We start from the raw sequence: 20,444 nt of genomic DNA, 5'->3' as shown, positions 1-20,444 counted from the left end.
CATACCAATGCCTTTAGTATGTTGTTCAAAGGTTGAAAAAGATGTGTTATTAACATAAACTGAAGGATTTAAACTAGAGATGTTGATTACCTCCTTGTATTTTCCACCCATCCTTTTTGCTTCAGATGCCGATGACGAATTTTAAGATGACTCAAACCATCCACTTTTACCAACAGGCACATAGTGAGAATCTTTGAGATGCCGACAAAACTCACAACCATCATTCTCCACATAGGGTCCATAACCTGTGTTTGGACCATGCCCACAAATTGGCTCCACTTTGGAGGAATTCTTTGCTTCTTATGGAGTGGAACTCTCACCAACGTGTTCCTCAAGCACATGCTACAACTGAAGGAACATATGCCTCTTCTCCTCTTTGGCAACTTCAAGCATTCTTCTCAATTCATCATTCTCCATTTGAAGAGACAAGTTCATCTCCTTTAGCTCTTGGAGACTTTCCAACTTCTTTCCCATACCTACAACTTGGTAAGAAATTGCTCTGATACCAATCTATCTGAAATTGGAGGAGAAGTTCTCCTTCATAAAAATTGACCGTCCTCTGATGCTTTGCAAGTAAAAATGGGTCTTATTATATCAAGTTTAATGGTATCTTCAAGGATAATGAGTTAGTTTTCATGTGAACTTCAAACAAAAAATATCATCGTTTAACTCATAAAGAAAAATATGAAGAGAGACAACAAATAATTTGGTGACGAAGTTCACCCCTCCTAGGCTACATCTCTGGGCCTACTAACATAGCTAGACCGCTCCATAGATTTCAGTGATAAAGAGTACATAAAGTGTGTTGAGAAAATGAGCGGCTAATTTCCCCTTCAAGGAAATCTTCTCCTACAAAGAAATCTCACTCTAAAAGCATGACCACCTATAGTTAGTCATGAAACAATCAACAAGAAAAGGCTCTCACATCAAGACGCTATACTCCATATGAAAATGAGCATACATGTACAACAATTCCACATTGAAGTACTAAAATAGAACTTTCCTCAAAAATACATAATGAGAAAAGACAAACTTGAGTTGTAGCATAGATGTCACAATTGTTGCAGATAACATATGAAGGATGCAAAACCCCTAGAAAGTCCTTTCCATGCTCATAAATCCTTCAAAATTGCTATAAACTATTGATTATCCTTGACACTCCAAGACTTAAACCTACAAAAATTCCTTCCAAAAGTGCTCCAGTCAGTGAACAGAGGCTTCCATTGGATTTATAATGTCCAAAAGCCCCTATATGGGCTCTTCGTGGGCTCCAAAAGGCCAAAAAATCCTCAAGTTATGGTTCTCCCCAAGTTTTTTTGGCTATTCGTCCTCCAAATTGGATGAACCTGTAAAGAGAGTGACATTTATTCCCTTTAATCCACTCGGGAGGTGTAGATTTTTTTGTATATTCAACATCTCATGTGATATACTAAAACATAAGACAAGAATCTACGCTACTCTTTACAATGGAAGCCAATAATGATCGATGAAAACAATAATAAAAAAGATGAATAATATCAATTGCACATAACAAAATATTTCTCTGGGGAAAGCAACTTCTCGAAACCTTGACTATCTATATTGCATTAACCATAAGCAATGCTTGTTCACACTAGAACAATCCATGCACACATATGATCTAACTTTCTACCTCACAAGTCCACTCTAGCTAAAACTTAGCCAATTCTACTGCCTTCCAAGCCCCTACTTCCTTACGCAATTCCTGAGAGAATCAAACCATATTTAATTGGGAAATCCATCCTCCATAATTGCGCAATCCAAACTTAATTCCTCAACTAATTGCATGCACCATCTGTACAAATCGGAAAATTATACAATGGATAGTACACTATCCCTGCACTCTAGTCTCAACTGGGTCTTCCTATGAACTGACGTGCATGAATTATTTGTGAGAGAATATTTAGTTAACTAGTGTGGCACTGAGGATGCAATAGTGCACTGGCTCACTACTAAACCTCTAATAGTTCCTCCAATAGTTAGAACTAGTTTAATTGACTATAACTCAGTTATAATGAGTTATCTAATTACAACTCAAAATAACTCAACCTAGACCCCTAAAATTTATGGATCTCCCTTACATGACTCCAGATAGACTTCCAACTCAAAATTACTAAGTAAATTAAGTCAATTAAACTTTATTAACTATTTACAAGTTGATATGAGAATAGAATTAGATTTTAATTCACAATTTAATTCAAGGACAAATTAAATTGAAATTTCTTGTTGCTATTTTTAACACTCCCTCTCAGCAAGAAAGGGATTATCAACTATCCTAATCCTATCTATGTGAAACTCGAATTTACATCTTAACAATGCCTTTGTCAAAATATATGCATCCTACTCCTCTGTGGGAATGTACTCCAACAACATAATTTTCCTCTGCACACAATCTCGAAGATGATGATACCAGATATCAATATGCTTGGACCAATCATGAAAAACTGGATTTTCAGAGAGTTTGATACAACTATGATTGTCACAGTAAATCACAATTGGATCCATTTGCTGACCAAAGAAACTAACCAAAATCTTCTTTATCCAGATGGCCTCATAAGTTGCTTGACTAGCAACCATGTATTCTGCCTCTATTGAACTGAGTGCAATTGATCTTTGTTTTCTGTTGTACCAAGAAACAACCACTGAACCAATACTAAAGATTCTTCCTGATGTGTTCTTCCTATCGAATGGACTCCCTGCCCAATATACATTAGTGAAGCCTTGAAGCTTCACTTCCTCTGTCCGTTTGCTCCACAATCCATACTGAGTAGTGCCTCTGAGGTATCTCAGCACAAGCTTGTCCACCTTCCAATACATCTTGCTCGACCTAACCATCACTTGACTAAGTTGGTTAACTGCATAACACATGTTCGGTCATGCGTTCACCATATACATCAATGAACCCACAAGTTTCCTGTAAACAATAGCTTCCACTACTTCACCCGAAGTAGCATCCTCCTTCCTCCAGTTTCCTGATAGAGGAGTCTCCATGGGTTTACTGCTCTCCATGTGGAACCTTTTCAATATCTCGTTGTCATACTTTCCCTGAGAGACAAAAATTTCCCCATCACCTTGCCATACTTCCATGCCCATAAAGTAGTGCATGGGGCCCAAGTCCTTCATTTAAAACTCTCTTGCAAGATCCTCTTTGCAAGACTTGATTAACTTATCATCACCTGTCAGAATCAAATCATTGACATCTAAAACAATAATCAACAATTTACCTTCCACCACAATATAGTACAGGTTCGCATTTGCTTCACTTTTGGTGAAGCCCAACTCGGTGAAGTAGCTATCAATCCTAGTGTACCAATCATGGGGTGCTTTATTTAGCCCATACAATGATCGCTTGAGTTGACACACATGTGAATCATGGTCAAATGTCTCAAAACCTTTAGGCTGCTCAATATACACTTCTTCCTTAATCATTCCATTAAGGAAGGCTATGTTTACATCCATCTCATGTATCTTCCAACCCATCTGCGCTGACAGTGCCAAAATGGATCTGATTAATGAGTACCTTGCAACAAGAGAAAAGGTCTCATTATAATCAATCCCTCTACCTGATAAAATTATTGGGCCACAAACATGGCCTTATGCTTCTCCAAACTACCATCCGTTGCTTTCTTTACCTTGTAAAGCCATCAGGAACTCACCACTGAATTGTCTACCAGTCTTGGGACCACATCCAAAACATTTTTACGAACAATGGATTCATACTCCTCAACCATGGCATCAACCAAATCGATTGTTGCATTCCCTCCTCAAAAGAAGATGGCTTTGTCTCACACATCCACTCATAAGAGCCATGTATCCAGTGTACCTCTCATGTGACCTCCTCTGCTTGCGTTATGATGTGGGTGCTCCCATATTCTCTCTTACATCCTACAGTAACCTATCAGCCTCTTTGGTGCGCTTTCTCCCATATATGGAAGACTTTGCTTGAGTGGGTGTCTCCACTCCTGGATCCTCTGCATGTGGTTGCTCCACATCAATCTGAGGCTCCTCCTTAAGAGCTAAAATCTCCTCAACTGCATGTAGTTGAAGCTCCCTCTCAAGGGAACATCTCATGGCCTTCTCTTCATCGAATTTGACATCCCTGTGAACCACTATCATCCTACTGGTTAGCAGATACACCCAATAGTTGTGAGTTGTATTAGTGTACCCCACAAATATCCCCAACTCTGTTGTCATCTCAAGCTTCTTCCATGCATCTTTGGTCACATGGAAATATACTAATGAGCCAAAAATCCTGAAGTGACCCACATCTGGTTCTCGGGCTCTCTGAGGCTTGAGATGTCTTAATCTATCCCCTTTGGCTTCTAACTGCTTGATGCCATAATTAGAAAGATATGAGCCAGAGGTCTCTTTTTCTAACAACAAAGTAACCAAATTCTAGTAATTTTGTCGTGCTGTCAGGTGGCTCGCTCGTGCCAGCGATGTTCCATGACCATTTCTGTTGATTTGGCTGCCCATGATGTTGTTTTTTCCCCTTTCGACCATATATTCCATTTCAGTTCACTTGTTTAACTGTAAAAAAATACTAACAGAGCCAAAACAGAGCTATCGGGAGCTATCGAGAGCTATTGGAGGCCAAAACCCATCTATATATATGTATATATATATATATATATATATATATATATATATATATGCGTTTAACACTATCGGCGGCATAAAACCATACATATAGGCAATACACTATCGGAGCGGAAAGGCAAAGCTTATATATGTGTGTGCGTAATATACTATCAGAGCGAGCATAAGTATCAGCGACAGTGGAAATCGGCAATTCGGCTATGTGCCATCATCCCAAACCCCCAATTGTGATACATATATGCGGACCCGCTGCAACATTGTGCTCTAGTTTAATGTATATTGCATTCGCCCATCGCATAATGCCCAAAGGGTTGTCCTCCACAAAGCGCCGATTACGATTGCAAGATCGGACCCGATGCAACATTACAATTTGGATTAATGTCATATCGTGTCCATCAGCCATTGGCCATCGGCATCAGCCATCAGCCATTTATTATTGGCGACTGCCAATTGTGATTACAAGGCGGACCTGAAGCAGTTATAGATGCGAGAGTAATATTTTTGAAGTCCAACTTATGGCCAAAGCGGGGAAAGAGGAGGCATGGAGCATCAGGGATAAAACAAGGGGAGATTTTCGTTAAAATAGCAGCAGTGCACCCCAGGGCTAACAGTAACAATGTCCTTTTCTCCATCAGGTTGTGAAAGCTTCATTTCTCCTTCAAGTTCCTTGAGCAGTATTTCCAAGAATTCTATTTCCATATGAAATCTCTCCAGCAGTTCATCACAACTTCCCCTCTCAGCTTCATTCTTTTCCTGGCAATCCTCTTGAGTTATCTTGTTTTCTACACTATCATATTGCAAAGTTCTTTCATCAATTTCATCAGACAATCTCATTTGCTTACCTCCTTGTAATACCACTATGGCATTTTCATTAGACTCCTGGTCCATATCAACTTCATTTGATTTTTTCACACCAAACAGAATTTCATCTATGAACTCCTTTTGCTGCAATAGATCAACACCTTCTTCCTCTAAAAGGAATTCTCCATCATACTTCACCTAAAGAGCGTTATTCTTGTTTGTGACAGTTTCACCAGACTGTCCATCATCCTCTGCATATCCCGCAAACATACACAAACTATGAGAATAAAAATCACAAGGCTTCAATGCCTCATCTGCTTCCCTTGTCATCATATCTTCGAATTGTTCTGAACTATGCCAATAGTCCATGAGATCTTCAACTAATCTTTCATTATTATCTTCACCCAACATTTCATCTTGTTCTAGTCTACAAATGGAAACTTCTATTTATGCTTCTGTTTCTCTGAGTTCCTATGGTTCCTCTTGAGCACTCAATATCTGCTCATTCTTTCTCAACTCTTCTGCTATCTCTAAATCCACTCACTGATTTCTCTTCTCTTGTAGCCTCTACCACCTTACTCTCCTTCTCATGGTCCAACCATGCTTTTGGTCTTCATCACTTCTCTGCAGCATCTCCATCAATATTCCAATCTGGAAATCTATCTCAACTCTCTCTCTGTCAAACTCTTCTTGACTCATCCTCATGCCATTTGCTTTGGCATCTTTCCTTCTGTTGTGGCTTCTTTCTGAACCTCTGTTATGACTATCAGTAGTCATCTTCTTCTCCTCTCTCTTCATGAGCTCCTCACTCCTCTGCAACAAGCCTCTGCAACAGCAAGTCCTCCTTACTATGATCTTACCTCACTAAGCTCTCCTCACTCAGCGTTTTGGTAAGCACGGTCCTCTATCTGGAACCTCCTCTTGAGAAACACCTTTGCTCCTTCTAGGCTTCTGTAATCTCTCACTCTCTCTTGAGAACACTTCAGCTGTCCTCTCTGTCCAATCTCCTATTGGATTCTTCAGGTTCACTACCACTTCAGAGTGCTTTCCTTGCTCTGCTTTTAAGAACACATTTGGTTCTTCTCTCTCAGCTTCTCTTGTTATATAGTGCTACAATATTCACACTTTCTTATGTTGTCACCTATGTTTTGAATGGATTTCCTCTGTCTCTTGCATCTACAAGTTCTGCTACACATCACCTCTGTGTGTCTTCCTTCTGTCAGATTAGAATATGATCCTTCCACTTGCCTACATAAATACTTTAGCACATAACTCCATTTTTAATTCCTTCATACAAAATTTCTTTGTTCTGTTTATCCCAACTAGTTTTAACTACAATTCTGCCCTACTATTAGTTATTTCAATAACAAATCTGCTTTGATACCAAAATTGGCGCAACCCTAAGGCTGCCACAACCCATATACCTTATCGGGACCCATTTCCCCTTTAATGGCCCTGTAAAGCTTCATACCACATATATGCATATCGGAAGTGTTTTACAGGCATTTAGCCTTAAAAATCCCAAATGGATAAAAAATGATCCATTCAATCACCCCGCCAAACATGCCCGTTCCTTTTATAACTATGCCTTTTCATATCGAAAGTGAAAAGCCTTCAAAAAAGACTTAAAACTAGCTTTTTCCATTTCGGGACCGAATACTCTCCAAAGTGCCGAAACAATGCTTTTTCCACCTTTTTACACAGTTATATGTGCTATTGCCGCAGATCTATATCTAGCCAATCAGATGACTCAGATTCAATCACTGTATCAACGTTTGACAGTCACAATGGTCTGCAATATTGACGCTAGTCCTCGGCGGAGGTTCGATGCGATATTGTTATCGGCTATCGGTGATTACAATGGCGCTTAATAATATATAACCCCCACTTCAAAATCCTCCGATGCGATAACCTTGCGGACCTAACAGGCCATCCAATCACCCCTATACCGTTTTGGGGTCGGGTATGTCACGCTATCAGAATTTGGCGATTACAATCCGGTCCCCCTCATTTGCAGTGATGTGATTATGGATCGGACTCGATAAAGTCCAAAAGTGCGATTTATAATATTTCAAGTTCGCTTCTTGAATCCACTCAATGCTTTTGCATTGTTTCTCTGTGTAAATGGGTTTTCTGCCTGCGGATCCAAAGTACACAAAGTTTTCCTTAATCATGGGGATTTCTACGGTAATGCATCGAAACATAGAGCCAATGCCAAAATCATCCACATACAGAGAAAAACAAGCCTTCAGGACCTCCACGGGCCAGTTATATCATTAGACATGCAACATTGGTTTTATTCGCAATGAATCCGCTACAGGGTCTCGGCTTTGATCATATTACAACACTAAACACCTCTGTCTCAAATAAATGCAATTAATTAGACAGTTCAACCCTCAAAATCAATCCTCTGTGTACAAAACATAAATACAAATCTATGTTCGAGGCTCGCTCCCTTCTCTGGCCTAATTAATCTAATTAATGGCCTCTTTCTCCCATGCTTCCCGTAGGCTTACAAGGCTCTCGGGTCTTCTCCCTCTCTGTCACGCTTCTTCCTTTCAGAAAACAAAGGAAATTACATATATGTCATACCTAATAGTTTCCTTCCACAAATGAAGGAATAGACTATACATTTAGAAATCAAATCCTATGCTAATCTAAACAAACTAGACTACTTGGCTTGATCTCCATGCAGGGAGGATCATTTGCCATTTATTCCAAATTCTGTTCAGAATTAGGCAACAAATTAACCACTTACATAATTGAAATTAATACAGTTTCAATAACGAATTCTTCCTCCAACCTTTCATTAGCCACAACATGTGACCACTCCATCACATTGCTAACTAGGCTTAGATGCTCCTGTATCATTCGTCTCTTAAATAAAGGGCTTAATTTTTCCCTGACCCCTAGAAAAATTCTAGTGGATGACATTATTTGTAACATTGTATTTGGAATTCGTGACCTTCCCGATAATGTCAAGGAGGTTATTCGGCAAGACTACGCTATTGTGCTTTGGAAAGCTAAGCCTCCTAAAAGAAACATTAGCAAAAATGAGTTTCTTGCCCTTAAAACTATAAGGGATAATCCCAACATTGTCATCCTAAAGGTTGATAAATGAGGGGCAGGTTTTATCCTTGATAAGGTTGACTATGTTAACAAAATCATTGACCATATTCATAATAGTTGCAGTTACTAAGCTTCAAAAGAATCCCCTTAAAAGAGTTTCCAAAGAAATCTCGCAAGCCATACACTTGAATATTTCTCTTAATCGTATTAGCAAAAAGTTTATTGAAAGCAATCCTCTTACCCCCAGAATTTATGGCCTCCTGAAGGTCCATAAAACTGGGATCCCCCCTGAGACCTATTGTTAACATGATATGTGGGCCTTCTTATCTTCTCGCTAAATTCCTGACTCAAAAGCTCAAACCTCTTGTTGGTCGCACTGAGTCTTTTGTCAAAGACTCTACCTCCTTTATCAATGAAGTGAAGGATATTAGGCTTGGCCTAGGTGATTTGTTAGTAAGCTTCGATGTTGTATCCCTTTATACGAAAATCCCTATCAAGAAGCCATCGAAGTCATTAATCAGATAATTGACAATGACACAACCAGATTGGTAGGTCTTTGCCTTACCTCCACTTTTTTCAGCTTCCAAGGTGATTTCTTTGAACAAACTTGTGGGGTTGTGATGGGTTCTCCCCTTTCTCCCATAGTGGTCAACTTATTCATGGAAGATTTCGAGACCAAAGCTTTTGCCTCTACTCCATTCCCCATGGTTATGAGAATTTGGATTTGTTTCTCAACCATCTTAATTCCCAATCTGAATCCATCAAATTCATGATGGAAGTTGAAGTTAATGGGTGACTTCCATTCCTTGACATTCTCCTCTCCCATAAGGATGATGGTTTTGTTTCTCACCAAGTTTTTCACAAGAAAACTCACACGAAACAATATCTCCATACCTCTTGTCATCATTTTCCAGCCCAGAAGGTATGGGTTCTTAACACTCTTACCACCCATGCTCTTAGGATTTCTGATGAGAACCACTTTGAAGAAGAAAAATCTCATCTTCTAAAAGTTTTTGAAAATAATGGCTACAACAGACATCAGGGTCTCAGAGCATTCCAAAAAGTCTGTAAAGAAGCTCGTGTTAAGTGAGCTTGTGATGATCATATTTCCAATGTGTCGCTTCCCATCATCAAGGGGACCACAGATAAGATTGCTTATGTTCTTAAAAGGAATAAAATTTCTACTACTTTCAAACCTCTTAATACCATTAGAAATTATCTTAGATCTGTTAAAGACATGATTAACCCTAAAGACATGAAAGGGGTATACTCAATTCCATGCTCATGTGGGATTCCTTACATTGGTAAGATGGGTCGCTCCATAAACCAAAGAATCCAAGAGCACACGACAGACATTAGGCACAATCGCACTCGTTCCTCTTCCTTAGTTGAACATGATGTGAATTCGAAGCACCATGTTTGCATTAAGGATTCCCAAGTCATCGCAAGGGTTGAGCATTTCCATCAGAGGAAGCTAAGAGAATCCATTGAGATTGAGAAGCATCCTATCAACCTCAATTGAGATGATGGTTGGAAATTAAGTAGGAGCTAGATTCCTGCCCTCTCCTCTTGATGGTTCCTTCTTCAATTTTCATATTTTTTTTTCCATGTTCATTCGATATTTTCTTTCTTTTCTTCGTTCTTGATTCTTTGTTTCCTTTTCAAACTTCCCCTTTTTTTTTTAATCTTAAGCATTTTATTATGGATTATTATACTATAACTATGTTTAGGACCTCGTTTTAATTTATATATAACTTTTTCTTTTATCATTAATAATTACATCTTTAATATAATTCTATCCCTTTAATTTAGTATTAGATTAGATTATACTATTATAAATACTAATTAGGTACATAAGAACATTGAGATTGTATTTAAACAATTAATAAATAATTTAATATTATTTCTCCTTAACTAATTCATAACAAACTTATTAATAGTATTTTTCCTTAACTAATTCTTAACAACCTTTTCCTAACAACTAGTTTAGAACGGCTAGTTCCTAGCGGCTAATTCCGGGTACAAATGCTTCTTTGTAATTTAAACCTTTGGTAAGATTGATTTTTTCACCATTTGTCCTGAGGATGAACCACATTAGTTGGTTCGAAACGTCGACCAAATATCTACCATGTGATTAATCTCTAATACAAAATTATTATCGATATGGATCACAAAAGTTTAAGATCTAACATCATTTTACATTATTAGCCTCAAATCCTACCTTAAACAAGTTGGTTATTTCTATTGATTTTATAGGATTTTCATAGGTTAGAAATATCCTAAAATTTCAATTTTTTTTTTCCTTTTTTCTAGAGACATATTCCAATGTATTTCAATAACACAATGATCCATCATACAATAGGTAAGACTATAGTCAAGGAAGAATACACATAGAATATACAAGTGGAATCAAATTGTTTGAAACCCTTGAAACCCTTATTGGTAAGCCTTTGAATAATATTTCATAAAAAAATACCTAATATGAAATATTACTTCAACATACTTTCAGTTATATAGGAATTCCCCTACATATACATAAAATTTTCTTTAAATAAACTAATCAATTGTCTTGTTAGTATATAACACCAAGACCAACACTTAGAGAGACCACTCTCTACTACTTTGGTAGTTGAGTTGTCTAGAGAAGGGTTTGGTTGATCCTCTTTTGTTAATTCCTTGAGATATTGGACGGACACTAATATTAGACCCCACATATATATCATAGATCTATAACGCCTAACACTCTCTTGTCCTTATGACCAAGTAACCTTTGTTAGTAAGCACCCATTATGAATACTTATAAACTACCTGGTATCATATCCTCAATTAATATGACCATCCACACTACCTCAAACATATTGAAGAGCTTGGAGAACTATTTTAAGAAGATGGATGAGAGATTAGAGTAGTTGGATGAGCAGTAGAAAAATAAAATAAAACTAGCCAAGTTTAATTAGAGATTAGAGAAGTTGGATGACACTGAGAATATGTTAATCAAGAATTTGTTAGGTGTGCTAGCTCATGGCATCTTGGAAGAACAAAAGTAGATTGCATAACACATTGAGTCACACTAGGAAGAAAATTCTAAGTTAGGGTTATGTAGCCACCCAAAATCCTCTTTAGATATGCACAATAATATAATAATGAATAATAACATATCACGCCATTCCCCTAAAGTGGAATTGAATAAGATTGATGGTTTCAACCTGCCAAGATGTGTCACTTAGATGGAATATTATTTCATCCTTTAGAGGATTATTGATGACATAATGAAAATTATGGTACGGAACAATGGAAATGACAAGAAGTTCATAAAAATCCTTTTATATGATCATATCCAAGATACATAATGTGGAGTTATTTTATGAAAATTTTCAATGCATTTCTAAGAGAGATACTCAAAATTTAGGGTCGCTTATCAACTCACACCAAATAGTCTCAGTCATTGACTTTAGGGAATCCTTCAATCAATTAAACATCCATACAAATAACTTAAATGTTCCTTATATAAGAAATGTTTCATTGGTGGCATCAAGGAGGATATTTTAATTTGAGCATAAATTAAAATGCAACATCCTACTACGTGGTAGAAGCAACTAAGAGGGCCCTAGAAGTTGAGATGGTGATAAATACATAAATAAAAACACCATCATTCATTCCCTAAACTCATCCTCCCCATGGTAATTCCCTAAGAAAAAATCCTACTAATCACTTGAAAGTACAAGGGTTGTCTCTAGCATCAATCGTAGATTACCAAAGACATGAGCTCTACTATAAATTGATGGAAGATATACTAGAGGTCATATGTGTAAAGAACATAAATTGTTCCAAATTGCTATGAACACACAAGACCTAACCAATGACATAAATACCAAAGAGACCACAATTTCAAGTTGAAGGTAGCATTAGGGGAATTTTGAGGTCTAAAATGGGACTCCTAGGAAAAATTTACAACCAAAATAAACTTTATAAGAACCAGTAGGATTCAAGATGATGATGTCAACCATGGGGGATGATTCAACATTTTTAAGGTAAAAAAGTAAAAAGATTAAAAAATAATAAAATAATAAAACTACTTTTTCAAATAGTATTTTCAACATATCTTCCTGAGCTTTTATGCAAATTTCAAGCAGTAGTGCTTGTTGGATGTGTTATCACTTAGAATTTTCCTTAGAAGTATCAGAAGAAGGAAACAACCAAGGTAACCACAAACCAATCTTTTAAGTATAGACTCTAGCCAACCTATGACTCAAAGAGGTCTCTCTCTATATAATTTAGCTTTGTTTTACTGGGATTTTAGGCTAGTTCTTAATGTTCATTGGGGTTTTGGTTTTGAATTTAAGGTTTGGTGGTGGAATTCTTGGAACAGATGGATAGAGCAGGGTCTTTAAGCCATTGGGCTATGGAGTCAACAAATGGATAGCAGAACTGGATCAATTCATTAAAGGGAATGTTCACAGGGTAGGCTAGCAAAGTAAAGAGAAAATCTATAGGCCGAATGGGTGAAATGATCCTAACCAGGGTGAGAGAGCACTTAAGAATCCTTAGACCGGGGCTAAAATGAAGAACAGGGGATAATCATGAACAAAGGGAAATTAAGAATCCTTTGCTATAGATCACAAGGAATAACCTAAACTAAGGAGAAATCAAGAATTCCTTAACTTAGATTTGTGAAGAAAACATTCAATATGCATAACAGTCAAGACAGAGTGTAGTTAAGCAATTTTTGAAATATCATTCCATGTTATAGCATTTAGATTTTTAGAGATACAAATAAGATTATGGAAAACTCAAAGAAAAATAACATTGAACGTGAGAAAATACTTATTTGAACTTCGCTTTGCACAAGAATCCAGTGAAATATCTGATCTTTATTCCTTGATCCAACTAGTTGATCCAGTCATTGACACAATAGAATTTCAGACTTAAGAACAATAAGTCTATAGAAATTCTTGGAATCCACCCTACATACTTCGAATGGTGAAGTATATATACAAATTTTTTTACAAAATATCTCAAACTGTGTTGAGGTTAAATTTAGGAAATACAAATATCTTCTTGCAAGAAGATAGAGACAGATAAAGAACTGTTTCATGTTGTCCCTTTTATTTGGTAATGCTGGCTGTTATGTTTGGATTTGTAGCCCTTTATGTTGCCTTACAGTTGTGGAGTTTCACACTAGAGTCTTCTCTTCTTTCATCTTTCACCTGACACTCTTTGACCCTACTGCCCTATTTTCATCTGTTTACCTGGCTGCCTTCATTTTTACTATGTGGTAACTTTTAGCTGTAAATTTATCACAGTAAATCAGTTATATTCTCCCACCATTTTGCCTCTGGTAATTTTACATTCATCATCCTTCTATAGATATCATCAGCTTTAGTATACTTGGAAAAATTGGGCTTGGTGAGGAATAAATGTTTGACCTCATGTTCTAGAAAAAACAAGTTTTCAAATGTGTCATATAACACTTTGCCTGTTGGCAATGCTTTTATGGATGAAGAGCTAGCTTGTTCCTTGGCCAACTTTCTGAGTCTATCACTATAGTCCAACTGTGTCATGAGTTGGTCGTTGATAACCATAGGACTGGGCAGACCTTTTTCTCTCAAAATCTAGAATTTAGCCATGAACCTATCGATGGCTATCTGCATATTGTGGCACTTTTCCTCTAAGTTAAGCATAAGGTTCCTCTTGGAAAGGACCTTCCTTATTTCCAAAATGGTCTCAGTCCTATCTTCGATGTTTAGCTCATGGAGCTCATATCTATTCTTGTTGTTGAGGAAGTGGATGAGTCTATTTGCATCCTCAAGCTTATCTCCCAATTCCTCTTTTACTTTCTGGATAGCTTCTGTAGCTACCTTTACTAACTCTGTTTGTTCAAAAATAACTTGGATTGATGGCCAAATATCATCGGCAGAGTCAATGATATTGGCCCACAACATTTCCTTGGTTTTTCCAAGTGGTTTCTCTAGTGTTAAATACTTCTCTATAGGATTTTGATTCTCTCACTCATTCTCTGGGCCCTTTGTGCTTCTTCTTTTTGCTTGAGTTGGACAAGTTGGCAGTTAGTTTCCAAGCTTGCCACCTTTTCCTTTAGTCTTTTCATCGTTGTAGCTTGGATAGACATTTCTTCCATGCATTTAATCAATTTTGCTGCTTTTTCTCCTTGTGCACCTATTGTTGTTGTAGATTTTACTGTTATTGGAAATGCTATGGTAGGTGGAGCAGTGGGTGCTAGTGATGCTGCCAGTGTAGAAGGAACTGTTGTAGATACTGTTGGGATGACATCCTTGGAAGTTGTGGCCAAGTCGCTTTGCTTCGATTGAATTAAAGCGTCCAACTCCTTTTCTGTCTCCTTAAGTTGATCATTCAACTTCAGGACCAAGTCCATCAACTCCTCATGTCTGGTTTGATTCTCTAAGACTTCTAGAGTTTGAGGATGATGTAGCTAGGGTATTTTCAATTGCCTCTTAAGTGAAACAATATCATCATTTTTCTTCTTAATAAGTTTCTCTATATCTTTTATATCCTTGGGATCGTGTCGCAATTCAATCACTAAGTCATATAAGGACTTGATCCTTGTATCCTTGGCCTGTGAGGAGGCCTTCTCTAACTGGAATTGTGCTGAAATGTTGTTCAAAGAGTTCTGTAGTTGATGGGAAGCTATGGATTTACCTGTCAGGGTGGAGTATATCATCTCTCCAGCCTGTTTGTGTAGTTCAATCTGGTCTATGGGATGAATATCCCTTGCCAATACTTCAAAATCTACTTTCTTAAAATTTGATGTTGTCTTAGGCTGCTGAGTTGTGGCTTTAACAAAAGTCATATGTAGCTTTCCCTCTTTAATGTCAAAGGCTGACATTAGCCTTGTTTGATTGGTGGGAGTTAGCTTTAGGTATTGTGCATACATTTGGGCTTTAAGCTTTTCATTTCTGGCTTTGATTTCCTTGTATCTTTCCTTGATATCTTGATGTTTATCAGCTGGAATTCTAAAGGAAGACACTTCAACACAAAGCTGCCTTTCCAACATCTGAGTTTGTGATGTGGAAGGCTCTTGCATGCCTTTAGATGGAGTGGTAGGCCTACTTCTTTTTGCTTCTATATTTTTAACCTCAGCTGAGTGTTCAGCATATTCCTGCTTAGAGGCTGGATTTAGGCTTTGCCTCTTGTTTGATTCCTACTGTAAATCAGAGGTGGCCATTCCTGAGGTGGAAGCCCCTTCTCTGTTTCTTTTTGGGATCTTCTCCTCATTTTGAGGAGTCTGCATGACCATAGGGGTACTCATGGTTCTTTTGGTACTTGCAGAAAAGAGCTGTCACCAAGCTACTTTTCTAAATCAATTAGAGCATTCCATACGTCTACTCTGGTGTTGTCTTGGTCTACTAGGGTACCTTCCACCCATTCCATTTGATTTGCATATGCTTTTATTTTAGGTATGGGATGGTGAATGAAAGGTCCTCCCCCACTCGCCTTGGTGCCTTTTTCTCTAGGTTGTTGGTCATGTGGGGTTGATTTCGTTGGGGGACGGGCTAACCGCCCGTGCCTGCAGTGCTATCTCCTTATTCTTTACCTGGTGGTTATGCACCGAACAAATGACCTATGGCTAAACCTAAAACTCTTCCCTTGTTGCTAGCCCTTACCTCCTCTGTCCCCTGTCGCATGGACTGGAATGGGACCTGGGGCTAGGGCCTACAACCCCACCCCCTTTGCCAAGCACCTCAACACTTCACATTGGTCCTATGGATTGTGTCGCGACCATAGGGTAGGGGCTACTCGCCTCCACCTAAGTCTTCCCATGACAATGCTAGGTCCTATGGGAATGAACATGACTAGGGGTTGGTAATGTATGTGCTCCTTTCCCCTGTTTTCCTTTATCGTGGTTGCATGGAGATACATGTGACCAGGGACTAGGTGTAATTTCTAGCCCCTCTCCTTTGCGTTGATGTTAGTCTTGTGGGGTAATATAATGGGGGATCGGGACTCATTTCCCGACCCCTCCTCCAAAATCACCCATACACAAATTTTAAATAGGTGCAAACGAGTATAGGGGTAAGAACTACCTGTAGGAGAGTGGTAAGGCATTGGATTGTGTATTGGAAGGTCACCCGATCGAACCTACCGAGGCCATCCGACCCATAACAAAAAATTTAGCCAGTGTGGAGGCGCCACATGGTGACCTTCGATTGGGCCCGATGGCAGCCTCCCATTAGGCCACCAAACATAAAAAGAACCAATCAGATTTGACCACTTGCAGTTGTATGATCTTGACATATGGCGAGATGTGGTTGGTCCCGTATGCCCAGTTGGCATGTTGACATCATTATGACATCAACAGTATGGACTGCCCAATCAGCCCACGTGCAAAATTTTTAGTTGTTGAGCCAAACAATCAAAACATCATAACTTTGTCATACGACATCGGATTGAGGAGATTTAACTATCCTTGAAATCAGAATGACGAACATTACGACTTGAGACTAGTTTAAAAATATTCTGGGCACTTTCATTTTTGAGAAAAAAATGATCTTTGAATCATATGTCCCCACTAGGAACTTTTGGACTCCAAAATTTATCTTCTACTAGTAAAAGAAATCTCAATCCTTAATGTTCTTTTTTCAATTGGTTCCTTCAAGCTCCAATCAAGGTACTCCACCTATCCTCTACGTGAATTCCTCACCTTCTTGTCAAGAATCGAGCCACAATTCTTAAAATCAGTTAGGAACAAAAACATCGATGGATGGAATATGAACATTCTCTCCAAACCAATCTTTCATGGCTCAAACAACTTCATCTTGAAGTTCCATTGTTGAAGACAAAATTGACTTTCCATCTTGGAAATTAGAAGCACTTCAATGCTTGCCATGCACTGATTCAACATTTCTTCATTGTCCTCAAACTGTGCTTGTACAAAAAAGTACTATGGCTGAAATAATTCAATGACACAATTGGCTTTGTCCACAAAAACATAGTCATTTCTTGTACAATATTTATCAAATATTTCATTCACAACAAGCTTCATCTTGAACACTTGCATTGGTGACTACATGACATAAATGTAGACAAATTGAATGACAACACATGTTCATCCCAAAGATTCCTCAAACAATTGGACTCATAAACAAGGAAACATAACATGACATGTCAATGAAAAGAATACTTGTTGCAAATAGAATTATTCTTGTTTCACTTTACAAAGTACCCAAAATAGGTAATAAACAACAAATATTTATAATTTACAAAGCAACAAACTATACAAATAGTCTACCCAATCTTTGCCTCTCCTAGGCTTATGGGTTCTCTTTCTGCATCTATTCTGCTTTGAATGTTTCCTTAGGAACTATTCCAGTATTGTATTTGCCACTTGTTTGTTTCCTTGCATTGGTTTGCATAACCTATTTATCCTTCTTGGGAAGAAGTTCTCGATAAAATTTTCAACATATTTCATTCCCATGCCCATTCATATTACAATGGGTACAAAAGTACTTTCGCTTGCCCATCGACAAGGAAGTCTTCAAACTTAAGGGAGGTTCTTCATGCTTGATGCCAATAATTTGGTCCATTGTTTTTACCATCACTTTGAATTTCTCACAATCAGCCACACAATAATCAATTGCATCACAAAAGGTGCAGGGATACATGTCCCACAAATAATCAAAATTACCAATGTTTGGAAAATTTCCATGACCTTTATACATGTCCCTTGGGTTGGAATTTTGACGATGTGGACTTGACGATGACATGCAAAGTCCTTTGAAGCATTCATCTCTCTTAGGAGACAAATTGAAATTTAACTACCATATTGGTGTGACATATCATCATCTAATGACTTCTTTGCCTCAAACAATTTAGAACACTCTCCAAACTCTCTATGACCATATCCCAATCCTTGATATCTTGGTCTCTCTTTCACCATGACAGGATTAGTAATACATTGGTCATTGATTCTAAGGCCTCCTCCTTCATAACCCATCTGAGCTAACAACTTCATACCAATGCCTTTAGTATGTTGTTCAAAGGTTGCAAAAGATGTGTTATTAACATAAACTGAAGGATTTGAACTAGAGATGTTGATTACCTCCTTGGATTTTCCAACCATATTTTCTACTTCAGATGTCGATGACGAATTTGAAGATGACTCAAGCCATCCGCTTTTACCAACGGGTGCATAGTGAGAATCTTTGATATGGTGACAAAACTCACCAACATCATTCTCCACATAGGGTCCATAACCTGTGTTTGGACCATGCCCACAAATTGGCTTCACTTTGAAGGAATTATTTCCTTCTTCTGGAGTGAAACTCTCACCAACTTGTTCCTCAAGCACATGCTGCAATTGAAGGCACATATGCCTCTTCTCCTCTTTAGAAAATTCAATAATTCTTCTCAATTCATCATTCTAAATTTGAGATACAAGTTTGTCTCCTTTAGCTCTGGGAGAATTTCCAACTTCTTTCCCATACCTACAACTTGTTAAGAACCTACTCTGATACCAATTTATCTGAAATTGGAGGATAAGTTCTCCTTCATAAAAATTGACCATCCTCTGACGCTTTGCAATTAAAAATGGGTCTTATTATATCAACAAGTTTTATGGTCTCTTCAAGGATAATGAGTTAGTTTTCATGTGAACTTTAAACAAGCAACATATCATCATTTAACTCATAAAGGCAAACATGAAGAGAGACAACACATAATTTGGTGATAGAGTTCACCCCTCCTAGGCTACATCTCTGGGCCTACTAACATAGCTAGACCACTCCATAGATTTCAGTGATAAAGAGTACATAAAGTGTGTTGAGAAAATGAGTGGCTAGTTTCCCCTTCAAGGAAACATTCTCCTGCAAAGAAATCTCACTCTAAAAGCATGAACACCTATAGTTAGTCATGAAACAATAAACAAGAAAAGGCTCTCACATCAAGACCCTATACTCCATGTGAAAATGAACATACATGTACAACAATTCCAAATTTAAGTAATAAAATAGAAGTTTCCTCGACTATACATAATGAGAAAAGACAAACATGAGTTTCACCATAGATGTCACAGTTGTTTTAGATAACATATGAAGGATGGAAAACCCCTACAAGGTCCTCGCCATGCTCATAAATCCTTCAAAACTGCTCTAAACTAGATTATCCCTGGCACTACAAGAATCAAACCTGAAAACATTCCTTCGAAAAGTGCTCCAATCAGTGAACAGAGGCTTCCATTAGATCTATAATGTCCAAAAACCCCTATATGGGCTCTTCGTGGGCTCCACAATGCAAAAAAATCCTCAAGTTATGGTTCTCCCCAAGTTTTTTTTGCTATTCATCCTCCAAATTGGATGAACTTGTAAAGAGAGTGAAATTTCTTCTCTTTAATCCACTCTGGAGGTGTATATTTTTCTATAGATTCAATATCTTATGTGATATACTAAAACATAAGACAAGAATCTACTCTACTCTTTACAACGGAAGGCAATAATGATCGATGAAAACAATAATCAGAAAGAGGAATAATATCAATCGTACATAACACAATATTTCTCTGGGGAAAGCAACTTCTCAAAACCATGACTATCTATATTGCATTAACCATAAGCAATGCGTGTTCACACTAGAACAATCCATGCACACATATGATCTAACTTTCTGCCTCACAAGCCCGCTCTAGCCAACACTTAGCCAATTCTACTGCCTTCCAAGCCCCTACTTCCTTGTGCAATTCCTGAGAGAATCAACCCATATTTAATTGGGAAATCCTTCCTCCATAATTGCGCAATCCAAACTTAGGTCCTCAACTGATTGCATGCACCATCTGTACAACTCGGAAAATTATACAACTGATAGTACACTATCCCTGCACTCTAGTCTCAACTGGGTCTTCCTATGAATTGACATGCATGAATTATTTGTGAGTGAATCTTCAGTTAATTGGAGTGGCATTGAGGATGCACTGGTGCGCTGGCTCAGTA

The 20,444-nt window shown here is 37.9% G+C and overlaps 1 protein-coding gene across 1 annotated transcript in view; it reads left to right on the top strand.

Moving 5' to 3' along the window:
* Positions 1 to 20,444, top strand: part of LOC149214726 (uncharacterized) — a 170,971-nt gene that overhangs the window by 9,285 nt on the left and 141,242 nt on the right. The window contains exon 2 of the mRNA XM_089389490.1: positions 14,677 to 14,794. Coding sequence (XP_089245616.1) covers positions 14,677 to 14,794 — 118 coding nt within the window. The remainder of the gene's footprint in view (positions 1 to 14,676; positions 14,795 to 20,444) is intronic.

The sequence above is a fragment of the Pinus tabuliformis genome, chromosome 1_1 (assembly GCF_031772625.1).
Source record: "Pinus tabuliformis cultivar Carrire ecotype Pingquan chromosome 1_1, CPIR1, whole genome shotgun sequence".
Classification (NCBI taxonomy): Eukaryota; Viridiplantae; Streptophyta; class Pinopsida; order Pinales; family Pinaceae; genus Pinus; species Pinus tabuliformis.
The sequence above is the reverse complement of the archived record's forward strand: the minus strand, read 5'-3'. Positions and strand labels throughout refer to the sequence as shown.